The sequence below is a fragment of the Mytilus trossulus genome, chromosome 11 (genome assembly GCF_036588685.1).
Source record: "Mytilus trossulus isolate FHL-02 chromosome 11, PNRI_Mtr1.1.1.hap1, whole genome shotgun sequence".
Taxonomy (NCBI): Eukaryota; Metazoa; Mollusca; class Bivalvia; order Mytilida; family Mytilidae; genus Mytilus; species Mytilus trossulus.
This window is the reverse complement of record NC_086383.1, coordinates 71,017,653-71,038,360: the sequence shown is the minus strand read 5'-3', so window position 1 is coordinate 71,038,360 and position 20,708 is coordinate 71,017,653. Positions and strand designations below refer to the sequence as shown.

The following is a 20,708-nucleotide window of genomic DNA, read 5'->3' as shown; positions in this document are numbered from 1 at the left end:
ATATGAGTTTTTTCCATTTCTCTCTTCTTCTTCGTGTTCAACTTGACTGACATTTTTAGTTGGACTTTTTCTACACGTATGCAAAGTCAAAGGTTGGCTCACTATTTCATATCAACTAGCCAATGGGGAGGTAACTCTGAAATTAAACTCAGTACTTTTTTTTCAGTACTATATAAATAAACTGTTAAAATGTACACAATACAAAAGATGTATAACGTATCGTCAAAATCAGATTAGTAGCAAATGAATGCAGTGACGTTTGTCTGTTATATATATTTATTTTTTTATTTATTATTTGTCAAAATTACTACAATAATATTGTGTATTAAAATTTAGAAGGAAACTCTAAAGTACGGAGGTTTTTGTTCAACATTTAACAGTTCTGCAATTATTTTGTCATTTTATTACCTGCGATTTATTATGCAAATTTCACTATTCTCTACCTTTAGAATTTCACCTTTGTTTTACTCGTGTATAAAATAAATGCACCTACTTGTTTCTATGTTTCTTTCAAATGGTTGTCCTGTGATTTTTCTCTTCTTTTTTCTCTCTGTTATTTAGTGTGTGACGACTTGACTGTATCTTTGCTATGTCGTTTTAATCTGTCGACAGCACGCGAGGTGAATAAACCCGAAACAATACAGTGACGTCACATGTGACTACTGTGATGAACAAACACAAGGATGGATGGACGGACAGTGGTACAAAAGTAAGAAAAAGTTATTTCTCTGATAACAGGTATCGCGTGAATTGTAGGTTCACGGTATAGGTTTTTTTCTCTCTCATTTTTGAAGATCATCTATACAGTTGTCTATAATTGCTTACATCCACTTCATTTGAACTATGGTGGATAGTTGTCTCATTGGCAATCATACCACATCTCCTTCTTTATTTTCATATTGAAATGACAGCACCTTAACGACACACACAAACATAGCCTACTAGTATATACGTACATGGGAGACTGAAAAATCTGTGCTTATTGGAAAATGATAAAAAAAAAAAAAATCTTTAAGGTATGCTATGACTAAGCTTAAAATATAAGGTAGATAGGGAGTAGGAAGCACACATATTCTTTTTTTTATTTGGCCTTAATGAAGAAGAAAACCACACACACAGCATATTACATCTTGTACTAACATCCATTAAACGCTATGCTAATATGTCTTCAAAAGAGAACCCTATTATATATCCCCCCTTTTTTCTCCGGATTTTGTTTTTTTTGGAAAAAGGGGGAGGGGCTGGCGGTTTAGTTCAATACAGTGGGAAAATGTTTTGCCCAAAGTCCAATGGTTCACACTGATGTGTTTTTGTCCTTCCGTCTCTTTTTAATCGTCCGTGTCACGGGATGCTGCTTCACCCGTTACCGGTTCTGGGTTCACTTGCATAGCTTATATAGGTATAATGCATATGTATAGCTAGAGTCTTCACTGTGACACACATTCCCCTTTTTTAGGGGAAATAAATGAACTTTTGTAATTGTCAATTAAGATACAAATGATATGTACCACTTTCGAATTATAAAACTACAAAAATCTTCGTGTTTTGTTTTTGTTTGTATCGAAACTTTCAGGCGGCCAGGCCACTTTGAGCTCTGATCATCGGTTATTGATAATAAAATTAATTAAATATATTTTGTTGAAAAATATGGTATATTCTATAAGACATATTCGAGTTTTTGACTTGAAAGAGCGCAAATTGTACATGAAAATGGAAATAAAAGCGAATACGCATCATACAGAACAGTTGTTCAGTGCCTGAGATCCACTGAAAACAAAGTCGCTCTCTGAAAAGTTCCCAACGCTAAATTAAATAAAAAGATGTTTCAAATTCGTATTCTAGATATTGGGTTTGTTCATTCGAATCTTGAATGTTTGCGAAATTTCGCTCGGGTTGAATAAAAATGTTATTTGAAGTTTTAGTAAAAATCTGCAATTAAACAATGGCGCGTGAACTTTTTGTGTGTTTCCCTCTAGCTGGAAACAAACTTATTACGAGGAGGAACATGCTTCCAGTGAATAAAAACGGAAAGAAACCTAGAGAGAAATGATTTTTCTTCCGCTGTACAATTTTACGACGATAGAATATTTGTGTAATGAGAAAAACTCGTAAATTTTCTGTCAACATACCTGCGAAGACAATTCAGTCGGTTCTACTTTAACTATTAATATCTTTTTACTGTGTACATCGAAAAATACACAGTTTATCTAACATGCAAGATTAATGACTGTTGAGCAATTTGGTATGCTATATGTGAATGTTTTTGATAGAATTATACTATAAATTATCATAAAAGTCTTCGAAGAAGCACATAATCATTTTACCGAGATCGCGTAATGGATTTTACAAGTTATTTTTAAGGGTGTCTTCGTCGAGGTCCGCGTTCGTCTGTTATAAATAAACGAGGCCTGGAATGGCGTTATTTTCAAATCGTTATTCGTAGTATAAACTTCGTAAAGGATAATATTTTGAATCATTCAAAATGGCAGACGCAACAGCAGCACCAGCAGTAGCACCAGCTAAATCACCAAAGAAAAAGGCAGCAGCCAAGCCAAAGAAGCCTTCCGCACATCCTAAATACAGCGAGATGATTGGAAAAGCCATCGCCGCTTTGAAAGAACGTGGAGGTTCCTCAAGGCAAGCAATTCTGAAGTACATCATGGCCAACTTCAACGTCGGAAAAGATGCCAAGTCAGTAAATGCTCATTTAAAACTTGCACTCAGAGCCGGAGTTAAGAACAACAGTTTGAAGCAGTCCAAGGGAACTGGAGCATCCGGCTCTTTCAGAATTGGAGAGGCTAAAGTGGTTAAAAAGAAGCCAGCAAAGGCAAAAAAAGCAGCCAAACCTAAGGCCGCCAAGCCTAAGAAGGCAAAGACCACACCCAAGAAAAAGAAGCCAGCAGCAAAGAAACCAGCTGGAGAGAAAAAGGCGGCCAAACCAAAAGCAAAAAAACCAGCAGCAAAGAAAGCAGCCAAGCCAAAGAAGCCAGCAGCCAAGTCACCAGCCAAAAAGAAGGCAGCCAAACCAAAAGCCAAGAAGACACCAAAGAAGAAGTAAACTGTTCCAGACTTCAGTCTGCAGAGGCTATTCAGCCACCAAAAGCCCTTTTAAGGGCTACCCAATTTATTCAAAAAGAATCTACAATTGTTGTACATTAGTTATCAAACTAAATCTAGCTGAGCCCTACTTTCTCTGAACTTTGCACTGGTCTCTGAAATATTTTTTTGGTCAAATTATTTCCATTGTTTGTTTTATTTCACTCCTTATGACTATACTATTTCTAACACCTAAGTATGCAGCTGTTTTTTTTGGATATTTTTTGTGTAGTTAGGCACCATTAAAGTTATATCAGTGTATTTTCACGCACTTGTTAGAACTGAATAAAACTTTTTCTAATCAGTTTTCGTTAGAATGACAATCTACGAATATAGGAAGTCATGCTAGGGTTTTATTGTGCTCTTTTTTAAGGGGGAAGGGGGTCAAAATCACACAGCTAACCTTCAACCGAAAAATCATTTTTGTCATTATATGAGTTTTTCCATTTCTCTCTTCTTCTTCGTGTTCAACTTGACTGACATTTTTAGTTGGACTTTTTCTACACGTATGCAAAGTCAAAGGTTGGCTCACTATTTCATATCAACTAGCCAATGGGGAGGTAACTCTGAAATTAAACTCAGTACTTTTTTTCAGTACTATATAAATAAACTGTTAAAATGTACACAATACAAAAGATGTATAACGTATCGTCAAAATCAGATTAGTAGCAAATGAATGCAGTGACGTTTGTCTGTTATATATATTTATTTTTTTATTTATTATTTGTCAAAATTACTACAATAATATTGTGTATTAAAATTTAGAAGGAAACTCTAAAGTACGGAGGTTTTTGTTCAACATTTAACAGTTCTGCAATTATTTTGTCATTTTATTACCTGCGATTTATTATGCAAATTTCACTATTCTCTACCTTTAGAATTTCACCTTTGTTTTACTCGTGTATAAAATAAATGCACCTACTTGTTTCTATGTTTCTTTCAAATGGTTGTCCTGTGATTTTTCTCTTCTTTTTTCTCTCTGTTATTTAGTGTGTGACGACTTGACTGTATCTTTGCTATGTCGTTTTAATCTGTCGACAGCACGCGAGGTGAATAAACCCGAAACAATACAGTGACGTCACATGTGACTACTGTGATGAACAAACACAAGGATGGATGGACGGACAGTGGTACAAAAGTAAGAAAAAGTTATTTCTCTGATAACAGGTATCGCGTGAATTGTAGGTTCACGGTATAGGTTTTTTTCTCTCATTTTTGAAGATCATCTATACAGTTGTCTATAATTGCTTACATCCACTTCATTTGAACTATGGTGGATAGTTGTCTCATTGGCAATCATACCACATCTCCTTCTTTATTTTCATATTGAAATGACAGCACCTTAACGACACACACAAACATAGCCTACTAGTATATACGTACATGGGAGACTGAAAAATCTGTGCTTATTGGAAAATGATAAAAAAAAAAAAAATCTTTAAGGTATGCTATGACTAAGCTTAAAATATAAGGTAGATAGGGAGTAGGAAGCACACATATTCTTTTTTATTTGGCCTTAATGAAGAAGAAAACCACACACACAGCATATTACATCTTGTACTAACATCCATTAAACGCTATGCTAATATGTCTTCAAAAGAGAACCCTATTATATATCCCCCCTTTTTTCTCCGGATTTTGTTTTTTTTGGAAAAAGGGGGAGGGGCTGGCGGTTTAGTTCAATACAGTGGGAAAATGTTTTGCCCAAAGTCCAATGGTTCACACTGATGTGTTTTTGTCCTTCCGTCTCTTTTTAATCGTCCGTGTCACGGGATGCTGCTTCACCCGTTACCGGTTCTGGGTTCACTTGCATAGCTTATATAGGTATAATGCATATGTATAGCTAGAGTCTTCACTGTGACACACATTCCCCTTTTTTAGGGGAAATAAATGAACTTTTGTAATTGTCAATTAAGATACAAATGATATGTACCACTTTCGAATTATAAAACTACAAAAATCTTCGTGTTTTGTTTTTGTTTGTATCGAAACTTTCAGGCGGCCAGGCCACTTTGAGCTCTGATCATCGGTTATTGATAATAAAATTAATTAAATATATTTTGTTGAAAAATATGGTATATTCTATAAGACATATTCGAGTTTTTGACTTGAAAGAGCGCAAATTGTACATGAAAATGGAAATAAAAGCGAATACGCATCATACAGAACAGTTGTTCAGTGCCTGAGATCCACTGAAAACAAAGTCGCTCTCTGAAAAGTTCCCAACGCTAAATTAAATAAAAAGATGTTTCAAATTCGTATTCTAGATATTGGGTTTGTTCATTCGAATCTTGAATGTTTGCGAAATTTCGCTCGGGTTGAATAAAAATGTTATTTGAAGTTTTAGTAAAAATCTGCAATTAAACAATGGCGCGTGAACTTTTTGTGTGTTTCCCTCTAGCTGGAAACAAACTTATTACGAGGAGGAACATGCTTCCAGTGAATAAAAACGGAAAGAAACCTAGAGAGAAATGATTTTTCTTCCGCTGTACAATTTTACGACGATAGAATATTTGTGTAATGAGAAAAACTCGTAAATTTTCTGTCAACATACCTGCGAAGACAATTCAGTCGGTTCTACTTTAACTATTAATATCTTTTTACTGTGTACATCGAAAAATACACAGTTTATCTAACATGCAAGATTAATGACTGTTGAGCAATTTGGTATGCTATATGTGAATGTTTTTGATAGAATTATACTATAAATTATCATAAAAGTCTTCGAAGAAGCACATAATCATTTTACCGAGATCGCGTAATGGATTTTACAAGTTATTTTTAAGGGTGTCTTCGTCGAGGTCCGCGTTCGTCTGTTATAAATAAACGAGGCCTGGAATGGCGTTATTTTCAAATCGTTATTCGTAGTATAAACTTCGTAAAGGATAATATTTTGAATCATTCAAAATGGCAGACGCAACAGCAGCACCAGCAGTAGCACCAGCTAAATCACCAAAGAAAAAGGCAGCAGCCAAGCCAAAGAAGCCTTCCGCACATCCTAAATACAGCGAGATGATTGGAAAAGCCATCGCCGCTTTGAAAGAACGTGGAGGTTCCTCAAGGCAAGCAATTCTGAAGTACATCATGGCCAACTTCAACGTCGGAAAAGATGCCAAGTCAGTAAATGCTCATTTAAAACTTGCACTCAGAGCCGGAGTTAAGAACAACAGTTTGAAGCAGTCCAAGGGAACTGGAGCATCCGGCTCTTTCAGAATTGGAGAGGCTAAAGTGGTTAAAAAGAAGCCAGCAAAGGCAAAAAAAGCAGCCAAACCTAAGGCCGCCAAGCCTAAGAAGGCAAAGACCACACCCAAGAAAAAGAAGCCAGCAGCAAAGAAACCAGCTGGAGAGAAAAAGGCGGCCAAACCAAAAGCAAAAAAACCAGCAGCAAAGAAAGCAGCCAAGCCAAAGAAGCCAGCAGCCAAGTCACCAGCCAAAAAGAAGGCAGCCAAACCAAAAGCCAAGAAGACACCAAAGAAGAAGTAAACTGTTCCAGACTTCAGTCTGCAGAGGCTATTCAGCCACCAAAAGCCCTTTTAAGGGCTACCCAATTTATTCAAAAAGAATCTACAATTGTTGTACATTAGTTATCAAACTAAATCTAGCTGAGCCCTACTTTCTCTGAACTTTGCACTGGTCTCTGAAATATTTTTTTGGTCAAATTATTTCCATTGTTTGTTTTATTTCACTCCTTATGACTATACTATTTCTAACACCTAAGTATGCAGCTGTTTTTTTTGGATATTTTTTGTGTAGTTAGGCACCATTAAAGTTATATCAGTGTATTTTCACGCACTTGTTAGAACTGAATAAAACTTTTTCTAATCAGTTTTCGTTAGAATGACAATCTACGAATATAGGAAGTCATGCTAGGGTTTTATTGTGCTCTTTTTTAAGGGGGAAGGGGGTCAAAATCACACAGCTAACCTTCAACCGAAAAATCATTTTTGTCATTATATGAGTTTTTCCATTTCTCTCTTCTTCTTCGTGTTCAACTTGACTGACATTTTTAGTTGGACTTTTTCTACACGTATGCAAAGTCAAAGGTTGGCTCACTATTTCATATCAACTAGCCAATGGGGAGGTAACTCTGAAATTAAACTCAGTACTTTTTTTCAGTACTATATAAATAAACTGTTAAAATGTACACAATACAAAAGATGTATAACGTATCGTCAAAATCAGATTAGTAGCAAATGAATGCAGTGACGTTTGTCTGTTATATATATTTATTTTTTTATTTATTATTTGTCAAAATTACTACAATAATATTGTGTATTAAAATTTAGAAGGAAACTCTAAAGTACGGAGGTTTTTGTTCAACATTTAACAGTTCTGCAATTATTTTGTCATTTTATTACCTGCGATTTATTATGCAAATTTCACTATTCTCTACCTTTAGAATTTCACCTTTGTTTTACTCGTGTATAAAATAAATGCACCTACTTGTTTCTATGTTTCTTTCAAATGGTTGTCCTGTGATTTTTCTCTTCTTTTTTCTCTCTGTTATTTAGTGTGTGACGACTTGACTGTATCTTTGCTATGTCGTTTTAATCTGTCGACAGCACGCGAGGTGAATAAACCCGAAACAATACAGTGACGTCACATGTGACTACTGTGATGAACAAACACAAGGATGGATGGACGGACAGTGGTACAAAAGTAAGAAAAAGTTATTTCTCTGATAACAGGTATCGCGTGAATTGTAGGTTCACGGTATAGGTTTTTTTCTCTCATTTTTGAAGATCATCTATACAGTTGTCTATAATTGCTTACATCCACTTCATTTGAACTATGGTGGATAGTTGTCTCATTGGCAATCATACCACATCTCCTTCTTTATTTTCATATTGAAATGACAGCACCTTAACGACACACACAAACATAGCCTACTAGTATATACGTACATGGGAGACTGAAAAATCTGTGCTTATTGGAAAATGATAAAAAAAAAAAAAATCTTTAAGGTATGCTATGACTAAGCTTAAAATATAAGGTAGATAGGGAGTAGGAAGCACACATATTCTTTTTTATTTGGCCTTAATGAAGAAGAAAACCACACACACAGCATATTACATCTTGTACTAACATCCATTAAACGCTATGCTAATATGTCTTCAAAAGAGAACCCTATTATATATCCCCCCTTTTTTCTCCGGATTTTGTTTTTTTTGGAAAAAGGGGGAGGGGCTGGCGGTTTAGTTCAATACAGTGGGAAAATGTTTTGCCCAAAGTCCAATGGTTCACACTGATGTGTTTTTGTCCTTCCGTCTCTTTTTAATCGTCCGTGTCACGGGATGCTGCTTCACCCGTTACCGGTTCTGGGTTCACTTGCATAGCTTATATAGGTATAATGCATATGTATAGCTAGAGTCTTCACTGTGACACACATTCCCCTTTTTTAGGGGAAATAAATGAACTTTTGTAATTGTCAATTAAGATACAAATGATATGTACCACTTTCGAATTATAAAACTACAAAAATCTTCGTGTTTTGTTTTTGTTTGTATCGAAACTTTCAGGCGGCCAGGCCACTTTGAGCTCTGATCATCGGTTATTGATAATAAAATTAATTAAATATATTTTGTTGAAAAATATGGTATATTCTATAAGACATATTCGAGTTTTTGACTTGAAAGAGCGCAAATTGTACATGAAAATGGAAATAAAAGCGAATACGCATCATACAGAACAGTTGTTCAGTGCCTGAGATCCACTGAAAACAAAGTCGCTCTCTGAAAAGTTCCCAACGCTAAATTAAATAAAAAGATGTTTCAAATTCGTATTCTAGATATTGGGTTTGTTCATTCGAATCTTGAATGTTTGCGAAATTTCGCTCGGGTTGAATAAAAATGTTATTTGAAGTTTTAGTAAAAATCTGCAATTAAACAATGGCGCGTGAACTTTTTGTGTGTTTCCCTCTAGCTGGAAACAAACTTATTACGAGGAGGAACATGCTTCCAGTGAATAAAAACGGAAAGAAACCTAGAGAGAAATGATTTTTCTTCCGCTGTACAATTTTACGACGATAGAATATTTGTGTAATGAGAAAAACTCGTAAATTTTCTGTCAACATACCTGCGAAGACAATTCAGTCGGTTCTACTTTAACTATTAATATCTTTTTACTGTGTACATCGAAAAATACACAGTTTATCTAACATGCAAGATTAATGACTGTTGAGCAATTTGGTATGCTATATGTGAATGTTTTTGATAGAATTATACTATAAATTATCATAAAAGTCTTCGAAGAAGCACATAATCATTTTACCGAGATCGCGTAATGGATTTTACAAGTTATTTTTAAGGGTGTCTTCGTCGAGGTCCGCGTTCGTCTGTTATAAATAAACGAGGCCTGGAATGGCGTTATTTTCAAATCGTTATTCGTAGTATAAACTTCGTAAAGGATAATATTTTGAATCATTCAAAATGGCAGACGCAACAGCAGCACCAGCAGTAGCACCAGCTAAATCACCAAAGAAAAAGGCAGCAGCCAAGCCAAAGAAGCCTTCCGCACATCCTAAATACAGCGAGATGATTGGAAAAGCCATCGCCGCTTTGAAAGAACGTGGAGGTTCCTCAAGGCAAGCAATTCTGAAGTACATCATGGCCAACTTCAACGTCGGAAAAGATGCCAAGTCAGTAAATGCTCATTTAAAACTTGCACTCAGAGCCGGAGTTAAGAACAACAGTTTGAAGCAGTCCAAGGGAACTGGAGCATCCGGCTCTTTCAGAATTGGAGAGGCTAAAGTGGTTAAAAAGAAGCCAGCAAAGGCAAAAAAAGCAGCCAAACCTAAGGCCGCCAAGCCTAAGAAGGCAAAGACCACACCCAAGAAAAAGAAGCCAGCAGCAAAGAAACCAGCTGGAGAGAAAAAGGCGGCCAAACCAAAAGCAAAAAAACCAGCAGCAAAGAAAGCAGCCAAGCCAAAGAAGCCAGCAGCCAAGTCACCAGCCAAAAAGAAGGCAGCCAAACCAAAAGCCAAGAAGACACCAAAGAAGAAGTAAACTGTTCCAGACTTCAGTCTGCAGAGGCTATTCAGCCACCAAAAGCCCTTTTAAGGGCTACCCAATTTATTCAAAAAGAATCTACAATTGTTGTACATTAGTTATCAAACTAAATCTAGCTGAGCCCTACTTTCTCTGAACTTTGCACTGGTCTCTGAAATATTTTTTTGGTCAAATTATTTCCATTGTTTGTTTTATTTCACTCCTTATGACTATACTATTTCTAACACCTAAGTATGCAGCTGTTTTTTTTGGATATTTTTTGTGTAGTTAGGCACCATTAAAGTTATATCAGTGTATTTTCACGCACTTGTTAGAACTGAATAAAACTTTTTCTAATCAGTTTTCGTTAGAATGACAATCTACGAATATAGGAAGTCATGCTAGGGTTTTATTGTGCTCTTTTTTAAGGGGGAAGGGGGTCAAAATCACACAGCTAACCTTCAACCGAAAAATCATTTTTGTCATTATATGAGTTTTTCCATTTCTCTCTTCTTCTTCGTGTTCAACTTGACTGACATTTTTAGTTGGACTTTTTCTACACGTATGCAAAGTCAAAGGTTGGCTCACTATTTCATATCAACTAGCCAATGGGGAGGTAACTCTGAAATTAAACTCAGTACTTTTTTTCAGTACTATATAAATAAACTGTTAAAATGTACACAATACAAAAGATGTATAACGTATCGTCAAAATCAGATTAGTAGCAAATGAATGCAGTGACGTTTGTCTGTTATATATATTTATTTTTTTATTTATTATTTGTCAAAATTACTACAATAATATTGTGTATTAAAATTTAGAAGGAAACTCTAAAGTACGGAGGTTTTTGTTCAACATTTAACAGTTCTGCAATTATTTTGTCATTTTATTACCTGCGATTTATTATGCAAATTTCACTATTCTCTACCTTTAGAATTTCACCTTTGTTTTACTCGTGTATAAAATAAATGCACCTACTTGTTTCTATGTTTCTTTCAAATGGTTGTCCTGTGATTTTTCTCTTCTTTTTTCTCTCTGTTATTTAGTGTGTGACGACTTGACTGTATCTTTGCTATGTCGTTTTAATCTGTCGACAGCACGCGAGGTGAATAAACCCGAAACAATACAGTGACGTCACATGTGACTACTGTGATGAACAAACACAAGGATGGATGGACGGACAGTGGTACAAAAGTAAGAAAAAGTTATTTCTCTGATAACAGGTATCGCGTGAATTGTAGGTTCACGGTATAGGTTTTTTTCTCTCATTTTTGAAGATCATCTATACAGTTGTCTATAATTGCTTACATCCACTTCATTTGAACTATGGTGGATAGTTGTCTCATTGGCAATCATACCACATCTCCTTCTTTATTTTCATATTGAAATGACAGCACCTTAACGACACACACAAACATAGCCTACTAGTATATACGTACATGGGAGACTGAAAAATCTGTGCTTATTGGAAAATGATAAAAAAAAAAAAAATCTTTAAGGTATGCTATGACTAAGCTTAAAATATAAGGTAGATAGGGAGTAGGAAGCACACATATTCTTTTTTATTTGGCCTTAATGAAGAAGAAAACCACACACACAGCATATTACATCTTGTACTAACATCCATTAAACGCTATGCTAATATGTCTTCAAAAGAGAACCCTATTATATATCCCCCCTTTTTTCTCCGGATTTTGTTTTTTTTGGAAAAAGGGGGAGGGGCTGGCGGTTTAGTTCAATACAGTGGGAAAATGTTTTGCCCAAAGTCCAATGGTTCACACTGATGTGTTTTTGTCCTTCCGTCTCTTTTTAATCGTCCGTGTCACGGGATGCTGCTTCATCCGTTACCGGTTCTGGGTTCACTTGCATAGCTTATATAGGTATAATGCATATGTATAGCTAGAGTCTTCACTGTGACACACATTCCCCTTTTTTAGGGGAAATAAATGAACTTTTGTAATTGTCAATTAAGATACAAATGATATGTACCACTTTCGAATTATAAAACTACAAAAATCTTCGTGTTTTGTTTTTGTTTGTATCGAAACTTTCAGGCGGCCAGGCCACTTTGAGCTCTGATCATCGGTTATTGATAATAAAATTAATTAAATATATTTTGTTGAAAAATATGGTATATTCTATAAGACATATTCGAGTTTTTGACTTGAAAGAGCGCAAATTGTACATGAAAATGGAAATAAAAGCGAATACGCATCATACAGAACAGTTGTTCAGTGCCTGAGATCCACTGAAAACAAAGTCGCTCTCTGAAAAGTTCCCAACGCTAAATTAAATAAAAAGATGTTTCAAATTCGTATTCTAGATATTGGGTTTGTTCATTCGAATCTTGAATGTTTGCGAAATTTCGCTCGGGTTGAATAAAAATGTTATTTGAAGTTTTAGTAAAAATCTGCAATTAAACAATGGCGCGTGAACTTTTTGTGTGTTTCCCTCTAGCTGGAAACAAACTTATTACGAGGAGGAACATGCTTCCAGTGAATAAAAACGGAAAGAAACCTAGAGAGAAATGATTTTTCTTCCGCTGTACAATTTTACGACGATAGAATATTTGTGTAATGAGAAAAACTCGTAAATTTTCTGTCAACATACCTGCGAAGACAATTCAGTCGGTTCTACTTTAACTATTAATATCTTTTTACTGTGTACATCGAAAAATACACAGTTTATCTAACATGCAAGATTAATGACTGTTGAGCAATTTGGTATGCTATATGTGAATGTTTTTGATAGAATTATACTATAAATTATCATAAAAGTCTTCGAAGAAGCACATAATCATTTTACCGAGATCGCGTAATGGATTTTACAAGTTATTTTTAAGGGTGTCTTCGTCGAGGTCCGCGTTCGTCTGTTATAAATAAACGAGGCCTGGAATGGCGTTATTTTCAAATCGTTATTCGTAGTATAAACTTCGTAAAGGATAATATTTTGAATCATTCAAAATGGCAGACGCAACAGCAGCACCAGCAGTAGCACCAGCTAAATCACCAAAGAAAAAGGCAGCAGCCAAGCCAAAGAAGCCTTCCGCACATCCTAAATACAGCGAGATGATTGGAAAAGCCATCGCCGCTTTGAAAGAACGTGGAGGTTCCTCAAGGCAAGCAATTCTGAAGTACATCATGGCCAACTTCAACGTCGGAAAAGATGCCAAGTCAGTAAATGCTCATTTAAAACTTGCACTCAGAGCCGGAGTTAAGAACAACAGTTTGAAGCAGTCCAAGGGAACTGGAGCATCCGGCTCTTTCAGAATTGGAGAGGCTAAAGTGGTTAAAAAGAAGCCAGCAAAGGCAAAAAAAGCAGCCAAACCTAAGGCCGCCAAGCCTAAGAAGGCAAAGACCACACCCAAGAAAAAGAAGCCAGCAGCAAAGAAACCAGCTGGAGAGAAAAAGGCGGCCAAACCAAAAGCAAAAAAACCAGCAGCAAAGAAAGCAGCCAAGCCAAAGAAGCCAGCAGCCAAGTCACCAGCCAAAAAGAAGGCAGCCAAACCAAAAGCCAAGAAGACACCAAAGAAGAAGTAAACTGTTCCAGACTTCAGTCTGCAGAGGCTATTCAGCCACCAAAAGCCCTTTTAAGGGCTACCCAATTTATTCAAAAAGAATCTACAATTGTTGTACATTAGTTATCAAACTAAATCTAGCTGAGCCCTACTTTCTCTGAACTTTGCACTGGTCTCTGAAATATTTTTTTGGTCAAATTATTTCCATTGTTTGTTTTATTTCACTCCTTATGACTATACTATTTCTAACACCTAAGTATGCAGCTGTTTTTTTTGGATATTTTTTGTGTAGTTAGGCACCATTAAAGTTATATCAGTGTATTTTCACGCACTTGTTAGAACTGAATAAAACTTTTTCTAATCAGTTTTCGTTAGAATGACAATCTACGAATATAGGAAGTCATGCTAGGGTTTTATTGTGCTCTTTTTTAAGGGGGAAGGGGGTCAAAATCACACAGCTAACCTTCAACCGAAAAATCATTTTTGTCATTATATGAGTTTTTCCATTTCTCTCTTCTTCTTCGTGTTCAACTTGACTGACATTTTTAGTTGGACTTTTTCTACACGTATGCAAAGTCAAAGGTTGGCTCACTATTTCATATCAACTAGCCAATGGGGAGGTAACTCTGAAATTAAACTCAGTACTTTTTTTCAGTACTATATAAATAAACTGTTAAAATGTACACAATACAAAAGATGTATAACGTATCGTCAAAATCAGATTAGTAGCAAATGAATGCAGTGACGTTTGTCTGTTATATATATTTATTTTTTTATTTATTATTTGTCAAAATTACTACAATAATATTGTGTATTAAAATTTAGAAGGAAACTCTAAAGTACGGAGGTTTTTGTTCAACATTTAACAGTTCTGCAATTATTTTGTCATTTTATTACCTGCGATTTATTATGCAAATTTCACTATTCTCTACCTTTAGAATTTCACCTTTGTTTTACTCGTGTATAAAATAAATGCACCTACTTGTTTCTATGTTTCTTTCAAATGGTTGTCCTGTGATTTTTCTCTTCTTTTTTCTCTCTGTTATTTAGTGTGTGACGACTTGACTGTATCTTTGCTATGTCGTTTTAATCTGTCGACAGCACGCGAGGTGAATAAACCCGAAACAATACAGTGACGTCACATGTGACTACTGTGATGAACAAACACAAGGATGGATGGACGGACAGTGGTACAAAAGTAAGAAAAAGTTATTTCTCTGATAACAGGTATCGCGTGAATTGTAGGTTCACGGTATAGGTTTTTTTCTCTCATTTTTGAAGATCATCTATACAGTTGTCTATAATTGCTTACATCCACTTCATTTGAACTATGGTGGATAGTTGTCTCATTGGCAATCATACCACATCTCCTTCTTTATTTTCATATTGAAATGACAGCACCTTAACGACACACACAAACATAGCCTACTAGTATATACGTACATGGGAGACTGAAAAATCTGTGCTTATTGGAAAATGATAAAAAAAAAAAAAATCTTTAAGGTATGCTATGACTAAGCTTAAAATATAAGGTAGATAGGGAGTAGGAAGCACACATATTCTTTTTTATTTGGCCTTAATGAAGAAGAAAACCACACACACAGCATATTACATCTTGTACTAACATCCATTAAACGCTATGCTAATATGTCTTCAAAAGAGAACCCTATTATATATCCCCCCTTTTTTCTCCGGATTTTGTTTTTTTTGGAAAAAGGGGGAGGGGCTGGCGGTTTAGTTCAATACAGTGGGAAAATGTTTTGCCCAAAGTCCAATGGTTCACACTGATGTGTTTTTGTCCTTCCGTCTCTTTTTAATCGTCCGTGTCACGGGATGCTGCTTCACCCGTTACCGGTTCTGGGTTCACTTGCATAGCTTATATAGGTATAATGCATATGTATAGCTAGAGTCTTCACTGTGACACACATTCCCCTTTTTTAGGGGAAATAAATGAACTTTTGTAATTGTCAATTAAGATACAAATGATATGTACCACTTTCGAATTATAAAACTACAAAAATCTTCGTGTTTTGTTTTTGTTTGTATCGAAACTTTCAGGCGGCCAGGCCACTTTGAGCTCTGATCATCGGTTATTGATAATAAAATTAATTAAATATATTTTGTTGAAAAATATGGTATATTCTATAAGACATATTCGAGTTTTTGACTTGAAAGAGCGCAAATTGTACATGAAAATGGAAATAAAAGCGAATACGCATCATACAGAACAGTTGTTCAGTGCCTGAGATCCACTGAAAACAAAGTCGCTCTCTGAAAAGTTCCCAACGCTAAATTAAATAAAAAGATGTTTCAAATTCGTATTCTAGATATTGGGTTTGTTCATTCGAATCTTGAATGTTTGCGAAATTTCGCTCGGGTTGAATAAAAATGTTATTTGAAGTTTTAGTAAAAATCTGCAATTAAACAATGGCGCGTGAACTTTTTGTGTGTTTCCCTCTAGCTGGAAACAAACTTATTACGAGGAGGAACATGCTTCCAGTGAATAAAAACGGAAAGAAACCTAGAGAGAAATGATTTTTCTTCCGCTGTACAATTTTACGACGATAGAATATTTGTGTAATGAGAAAAACTCGTAAATTTTCTGTCAACATACCTGCGAAGACAATTCAGTCGGTTCTACTTTAACTATTAATATCTTTTTACTGTGTACATCGAAAAATACACAGTTTATCTAACATGCAAGATTAATGACTGTTGAGCAATTTGGTATGCTATATGTGAATGTTTTTGATAGAATTATACTATAAATTATCATAAAAGTCTTCGAAGAAGCACATAATCATTTTACCGAGATCGCGTAATGGATTTTACAAGTTATTTTTAAGGGTGTCTTCGTCGAGGTCCGCGTTCGTCTGTTATAAATAAACGAGGCCTGGAATGGCGTTATTTTCAAATCGTTATTCGTAGTATAAACTTCGTAAAGGATAATATTTTGAATCATTCAAAATGGCAGACGCAACAGCAGCACCAGCAGTAGCACCAGCTAAATCACCAAAGAAAAAGGCAGCAGCCAAGCCAAAGAAGCCTTCCGCACATCCTAAATACAGCGAGATGATTGGAAAAGCCATCGCCGCTTTGAAAGAACGTGGAGGTTCCTCAAGGCAAGCAATTCTGAAGTACATCATGGCCAACTTCAACGTCGGAAAAGATGCCAAGTCAGTAAATGCTCATTTAAAACTTGCACTCAGAGCCGGAGTTAAGAACAACAGTTTGAAGCAGTCCAAGGGAACTGGAGCATCCGGCTCTTTCAGAATTGGAGAGGCTAAAGTGGTTAAAAAGAAGCCAGCAAAGGCAAAAAAAGCAGCCAAACCTAAGGCCGCCAAGCCTAAGAAGGCAAAGACCACACCCAAGAAAAAGAAGCCAGCAGCAAAGAAACCAGCTGGAGAGAAAAAGGCGGCCAAACCAAAAGCAAAAAAACCAGCAGCAAAGAAAGCAGCCAAGCCAAAGAAGCCAGCAGCCAAGTCACCAGCCAAAAAGAAGGCAGCCAAACCAAAAGCCAAGAAGACACCAAAGAAGAAGTAAACTGTTCCAGACTTCAGTCTGCAGAGGCTATTCAGCCACCAAAAGCCCTTTTAAGGGCTACCCAATTTATTCAAAAAGAATCTACAATTGTTGTACATTAGTTATCAAACTAAATCTAGCTGAGCCCTACTTTCTCTGAACTTTGCACTGGTCTCTGAAATATTTTTTTGGTCAAATTATTTCCATTGTTTGTTTTATTTCACTCCTTATGACTATACTATTTCTAACACCTAAGTATGCAGCTGTTTTTTTTGGATATTTTTTGTGTAGTTAGGCACCATTAAAGTTATATCAGTGTATTTTCACGCACTTGTTAGAACTGAATAAAACTTTTTCTAATCAGTTTTCGTTAGAATGACAATCTACGAATATAGGAAGTCATGCTAGGGTTTTATTGTGCTCTTTTTTAAGGGGGAAGGGGGTCAAAATCACACAGCTAACCTTCAACCGAAAAATCATTTTTGTCATTATATGAGTTTTTCCATTTCTCTCTTCTTCTTCGTGTTCAACTTGACTGACATTTTTAGTTGGACTTTTTCTACACGTATGCAAAGTCAAAGGTTGGCTCACTATTTCATATCAACTAGCCAATGGGGAGGTAACTCTGAAATTAAACTCAGTACTTTTTTTCAGTACTATATAAATAAACTGTTAAAATGTACACAATACAAAAGATGTATAACGTATCGTCAAAATCAGATTAGTAGCAAATGAATGCAGTGACGTTTGTCTGTTATATATATTTATTTTTTTATTTATTATTTGTCAAAATTACTACAATAATATTGTGTATTAAAATTTAGAAGGAAACTCTAAAGTACGGAGGTTTTTGTTCAACATTTAACAGTTCTGCAATTATTTTGTCATTTTATTACCTGCGATTTATTATGCAAATTTCACTATTCTCTACCTTTAGAATTTCACCTTTGTTTTACTCGTGTATAAAATAAATGCACCTACTTGTTTCTATGTTTCTTTCAAATGGTTGTCCTGTGATTTTTCTCTTCTTTTTTCTCTCTGTTATTTAGTGTGTGACGACTTGACTGTATCTTTGCTATGTCGTTTTAATCTGTCGACAGCACGCGAGGTGAATAAACCCGAAACAATACAGTGACGTCACATGTGACTACTGTGATGAACAAACACAAGGATGGATGGACGGACAGTGGTACAAAAGTAAGAAAAAGTTATTTCTCTGATAACAGGTATCGCGTGAATTGTAGGTTCACGGTATAGGTTTTTTTCTCTCATTTTTGAAGATCATCTATACAGTTGTCTATAATTGCTTACATCCACTTCATTTGAACTATGGTGGATAGTTGTCTCATTGGCAATCATACCACATCTCCTTCTTTATTTTCATATTGAAATGACAGCACCTTAACGACACACACAAACATAGCCTACTAGTATATACGTACATGGGAGACTGAAAAATCTGTGCTTATTGGAAAATGATAAAAAAAAAAAAAATCTTTAAGGTATGCTATGACTAAGCTTAAAATATAAGGTAGATAGGGAGTAGGAAGCACACATATTCTTTTTTATTTGGCCTTAATGAAGAAGAAAACCACACACACAGCATATTACATCTTGTACTAACATCCATTAAACGCTATGCTAATATGTCTTCAAAAGAGAACCCTATTATATATCCCCCCTTTTTTCTCCGGATTTTGTTTTTTTTGGAAAAAGGGGGAGGGGCTGGCGGTTTAGTTCAATACAGTGGGAAAATGTTTTGCCCAAAGTCCAATGGTTCACACTGATGTGTTTTTGTCCTTCCGTCTCTTTTTAATCGTCCGTGTCACGGGATGCTGCTTCACCCGTTACCGGTTCTGGGTTCACTTGCATAGCTTATATAGGTATAATGCATATGTATAGCTAGAGTCTTCACTGTGACACACATTCCCCTTTTTTAGGGGAAATAAATGAACTTTTGTAATTGTCAATTAAGATACAAATGATATGTACCACTTTCGAATTATAAAACTACAAAAATCTTCGTGTTTTGTTTTTGTTTGTATCGAAACTTTCAGGCGGCCAGGCCACTTTGAGCTCTGATCATCGGTTATTGATAATAAAATTAATTAAATATATTTTGTTGAAAAATATGGTATATTCTATAAGACATATTCGAGTTTTTGACTTGAAAGAGCGCAAATTGTACATGAAAATGGAAATAAAAGCGAATACGCATCATACAGAACAGTTGTTCAGTGCCTGAGATCCACTGAAAACAAAGTCGCTCTCTGAAAAGTTCCCAACGCTAAATTAAATAAAAAGATGTTTCAAATTCGTATTCTAGATATTGGGTTTGTTCATTCGAATCTTGAATGTTTGCGAAATTTCGCTCGGGTTGAATAAAAATGTTATTTGAAGTTTTAGTAAAAATCTGCAATTAAACAATGGCGCGTGAACTTTTTGTGTGTTTCCCTCTAGCTGGAAACAAACTTATTACGAGGAGGAACATGCTTCCAGTGAATAAAAACGGAAAGAAACCTAGAGAGAAATGATTTTTCTTCCGCTGTACAATTTTACGACGATAGAATATTTGTGTAATGAGAAAAACTCGTAAATTTTCTGTCAACATACCTGCGAAGACAATTCAGTCGGTTCTACTTTAACTATTAATATCTTTTTACTGTGTACATCGAAAAATACACAGTTTATCTAACATGCAAGATTAATGACTGTTGAGCAATTTGGTATGCTATATGTGAATGTTTTTGATAGAATTATACTATAAATTATCATAAAAGTCTTCGAAGAAGCACATAATCATTTTACCGAGATCGCGTAATGGATTTTACAAGTTATTTTTAAGGGTGTCTTCGTCGAGGTCCGCGTTCGTCTGTTATAAATAAACGAGGCCTGGAATGGCGTTATTTTCAAATCGTTATTCGTAGTATAAACTTCGTAAAGGATAATATTTTGAATCATTCAAAATGGCAGACGCAACAGCAGCACCAGCAGTAGCACCAGCTAAATCACCAAAGAAAAAGGCAGCAGCCAAGCCAAAGAAGCCTTCCGCACATCCTAAATACAGCGAGATGATTGGAAAAGCCATCGCCGCTTTGAAAGAACGTGGAGGTTCCTCAAGGCAAGCAATTCTGAAGTACATCATGGCCAACTTCAACGTCGGAAAAGATGCCAAGTCAGTAAATGCTCATTTAAAACTTGCACTCAGAGCCGGAGTTAAGAACAACAGTTTGAAGCAGTCCAAGGGAACTGGAGCATCCGGCTCTTTCAGAATTGGAGAGGCTAAAGTGGTTAAAAAGAAGCCAGCAAAGGCAAAAAAAGCAGCCAAACCTAAGGCCGCCAAGCCTAAGAAGGCAAAGACCACACCCAAGAAAAAGAAGCCAGCAGCAAAGAAACCAGCTGGAGAGAAAAAGGCGGCCAAACCAAAAGCAAAAAAACCAGCAGCAAAGAAAGCAGCCAAGCCAAAGAAGCCAGCAGCCAAGTCACCAGCCAAAAAGAAGGCAGCCAAACCAAAAGCCAAGAAGACACCAAAGAAGAAGTAAACTGTTCCAGACTTCAGTCTGCAGAGGCTATTCAGCCACCAAAAG

The 20,708-nt window shown here is 35.8% G+C and overlaps 6 protein-coding genes across 6 annotated transcripts; all 6 read left to right on the top strand.

The window, feature by feature from the left end:
• The first annotated feature begins 2,482 nt into the window (after positions 1-2,482).
• Positions 2,483-3,393, top strand: LOC134690588 (histone H1-delta-like). The gene has a single exon (XM_063550547.1). The coding sequence runs from the start codon at positions 2,483-2,485 to the stop codon at positions 3,056-3,058; it is 576 nt and encodes a 191-aa protein (XP_063406617.1). The 3' UTR covers positions 3,059-3,393.
• A 2,610-nt stretch (positions 3,394-6,003) lies between these two features.
• LOC134690587 (histone H1-delta-like) lies at positions 6,004-6,914 on the top strand. Its single transcript, XM_063550546.1, has one exon. The coding sequence runs from the start codon at positions 6,004-6,006 to the stop codon at positions 6,577-6,579; it is 576 nt and encodes a 191-aa protein (XP_063406616.1). The 3' UTR covers positions 6,580-6,914.
• Positions 6,915-9,524: 2,610 nt separating this feature from the next.
• On the top strand, positions 9,525-10,435 carry LOC134690586 (histone H1-delta-like). Its single transcript, XM_063550545.1, has one exon. It carries the CDS (start codon positions 9,525-9,527, stop codon positions 10,098-10,100), a length of 576 nt encoding a protein of 191 aa, XP_063406615.1. The 3' UTR covers positions 10,101-10,435.
• Positions 10,436-13,045: 2,610 nt separating this feature from the next.
• LOC134690585 (histone H1-delta-like) lies at positions 13,046-13,956 on the top strand. Its single transcript, XM_063550543.1, has one exon. The coding sequence runs from the start codon at positions 13,046-13,048 to the stop codon at positions 13,619-13,621; it is 576 nt and encodes a 191-aa protein (XP_063406613.1). The 3' UTR covers positions 13,622-13,956.
• Positions 13,957-16,566: 2,610 nt separating this feature from the next.
• Positions 16,567-17,477, top strand: LOC134690584 (histone H1-delta-like). The gene has a single exon (XM_063550542.1). The coding sequence runs from the start codon at positions 16,567-16,569 to the stop codon at positions 17,140-17,142; it is 576 nt and encodes a 191-aa protein (XP_063406612.1). The 3' UTR covers positions 17,143-17,477.
• A 2,610-nt stretch (positions 17,478-20,087) lies between these two features.
• Positions 20,088-20,663, top strand: LOC134690583 (histone H1-delta-like). Its single transcript, XM_063550541.1, has one exon. The coding sequence runs from the start codon at positions 20,088-20,090 to the stop codon at positions 20,661-20,663; it is 576 nt and encodes a 191-aa protein (XP_063406611.1).
• The last annotated feature ends 45 nt before the right edge of the window (positions 20,664-20,708 follow it).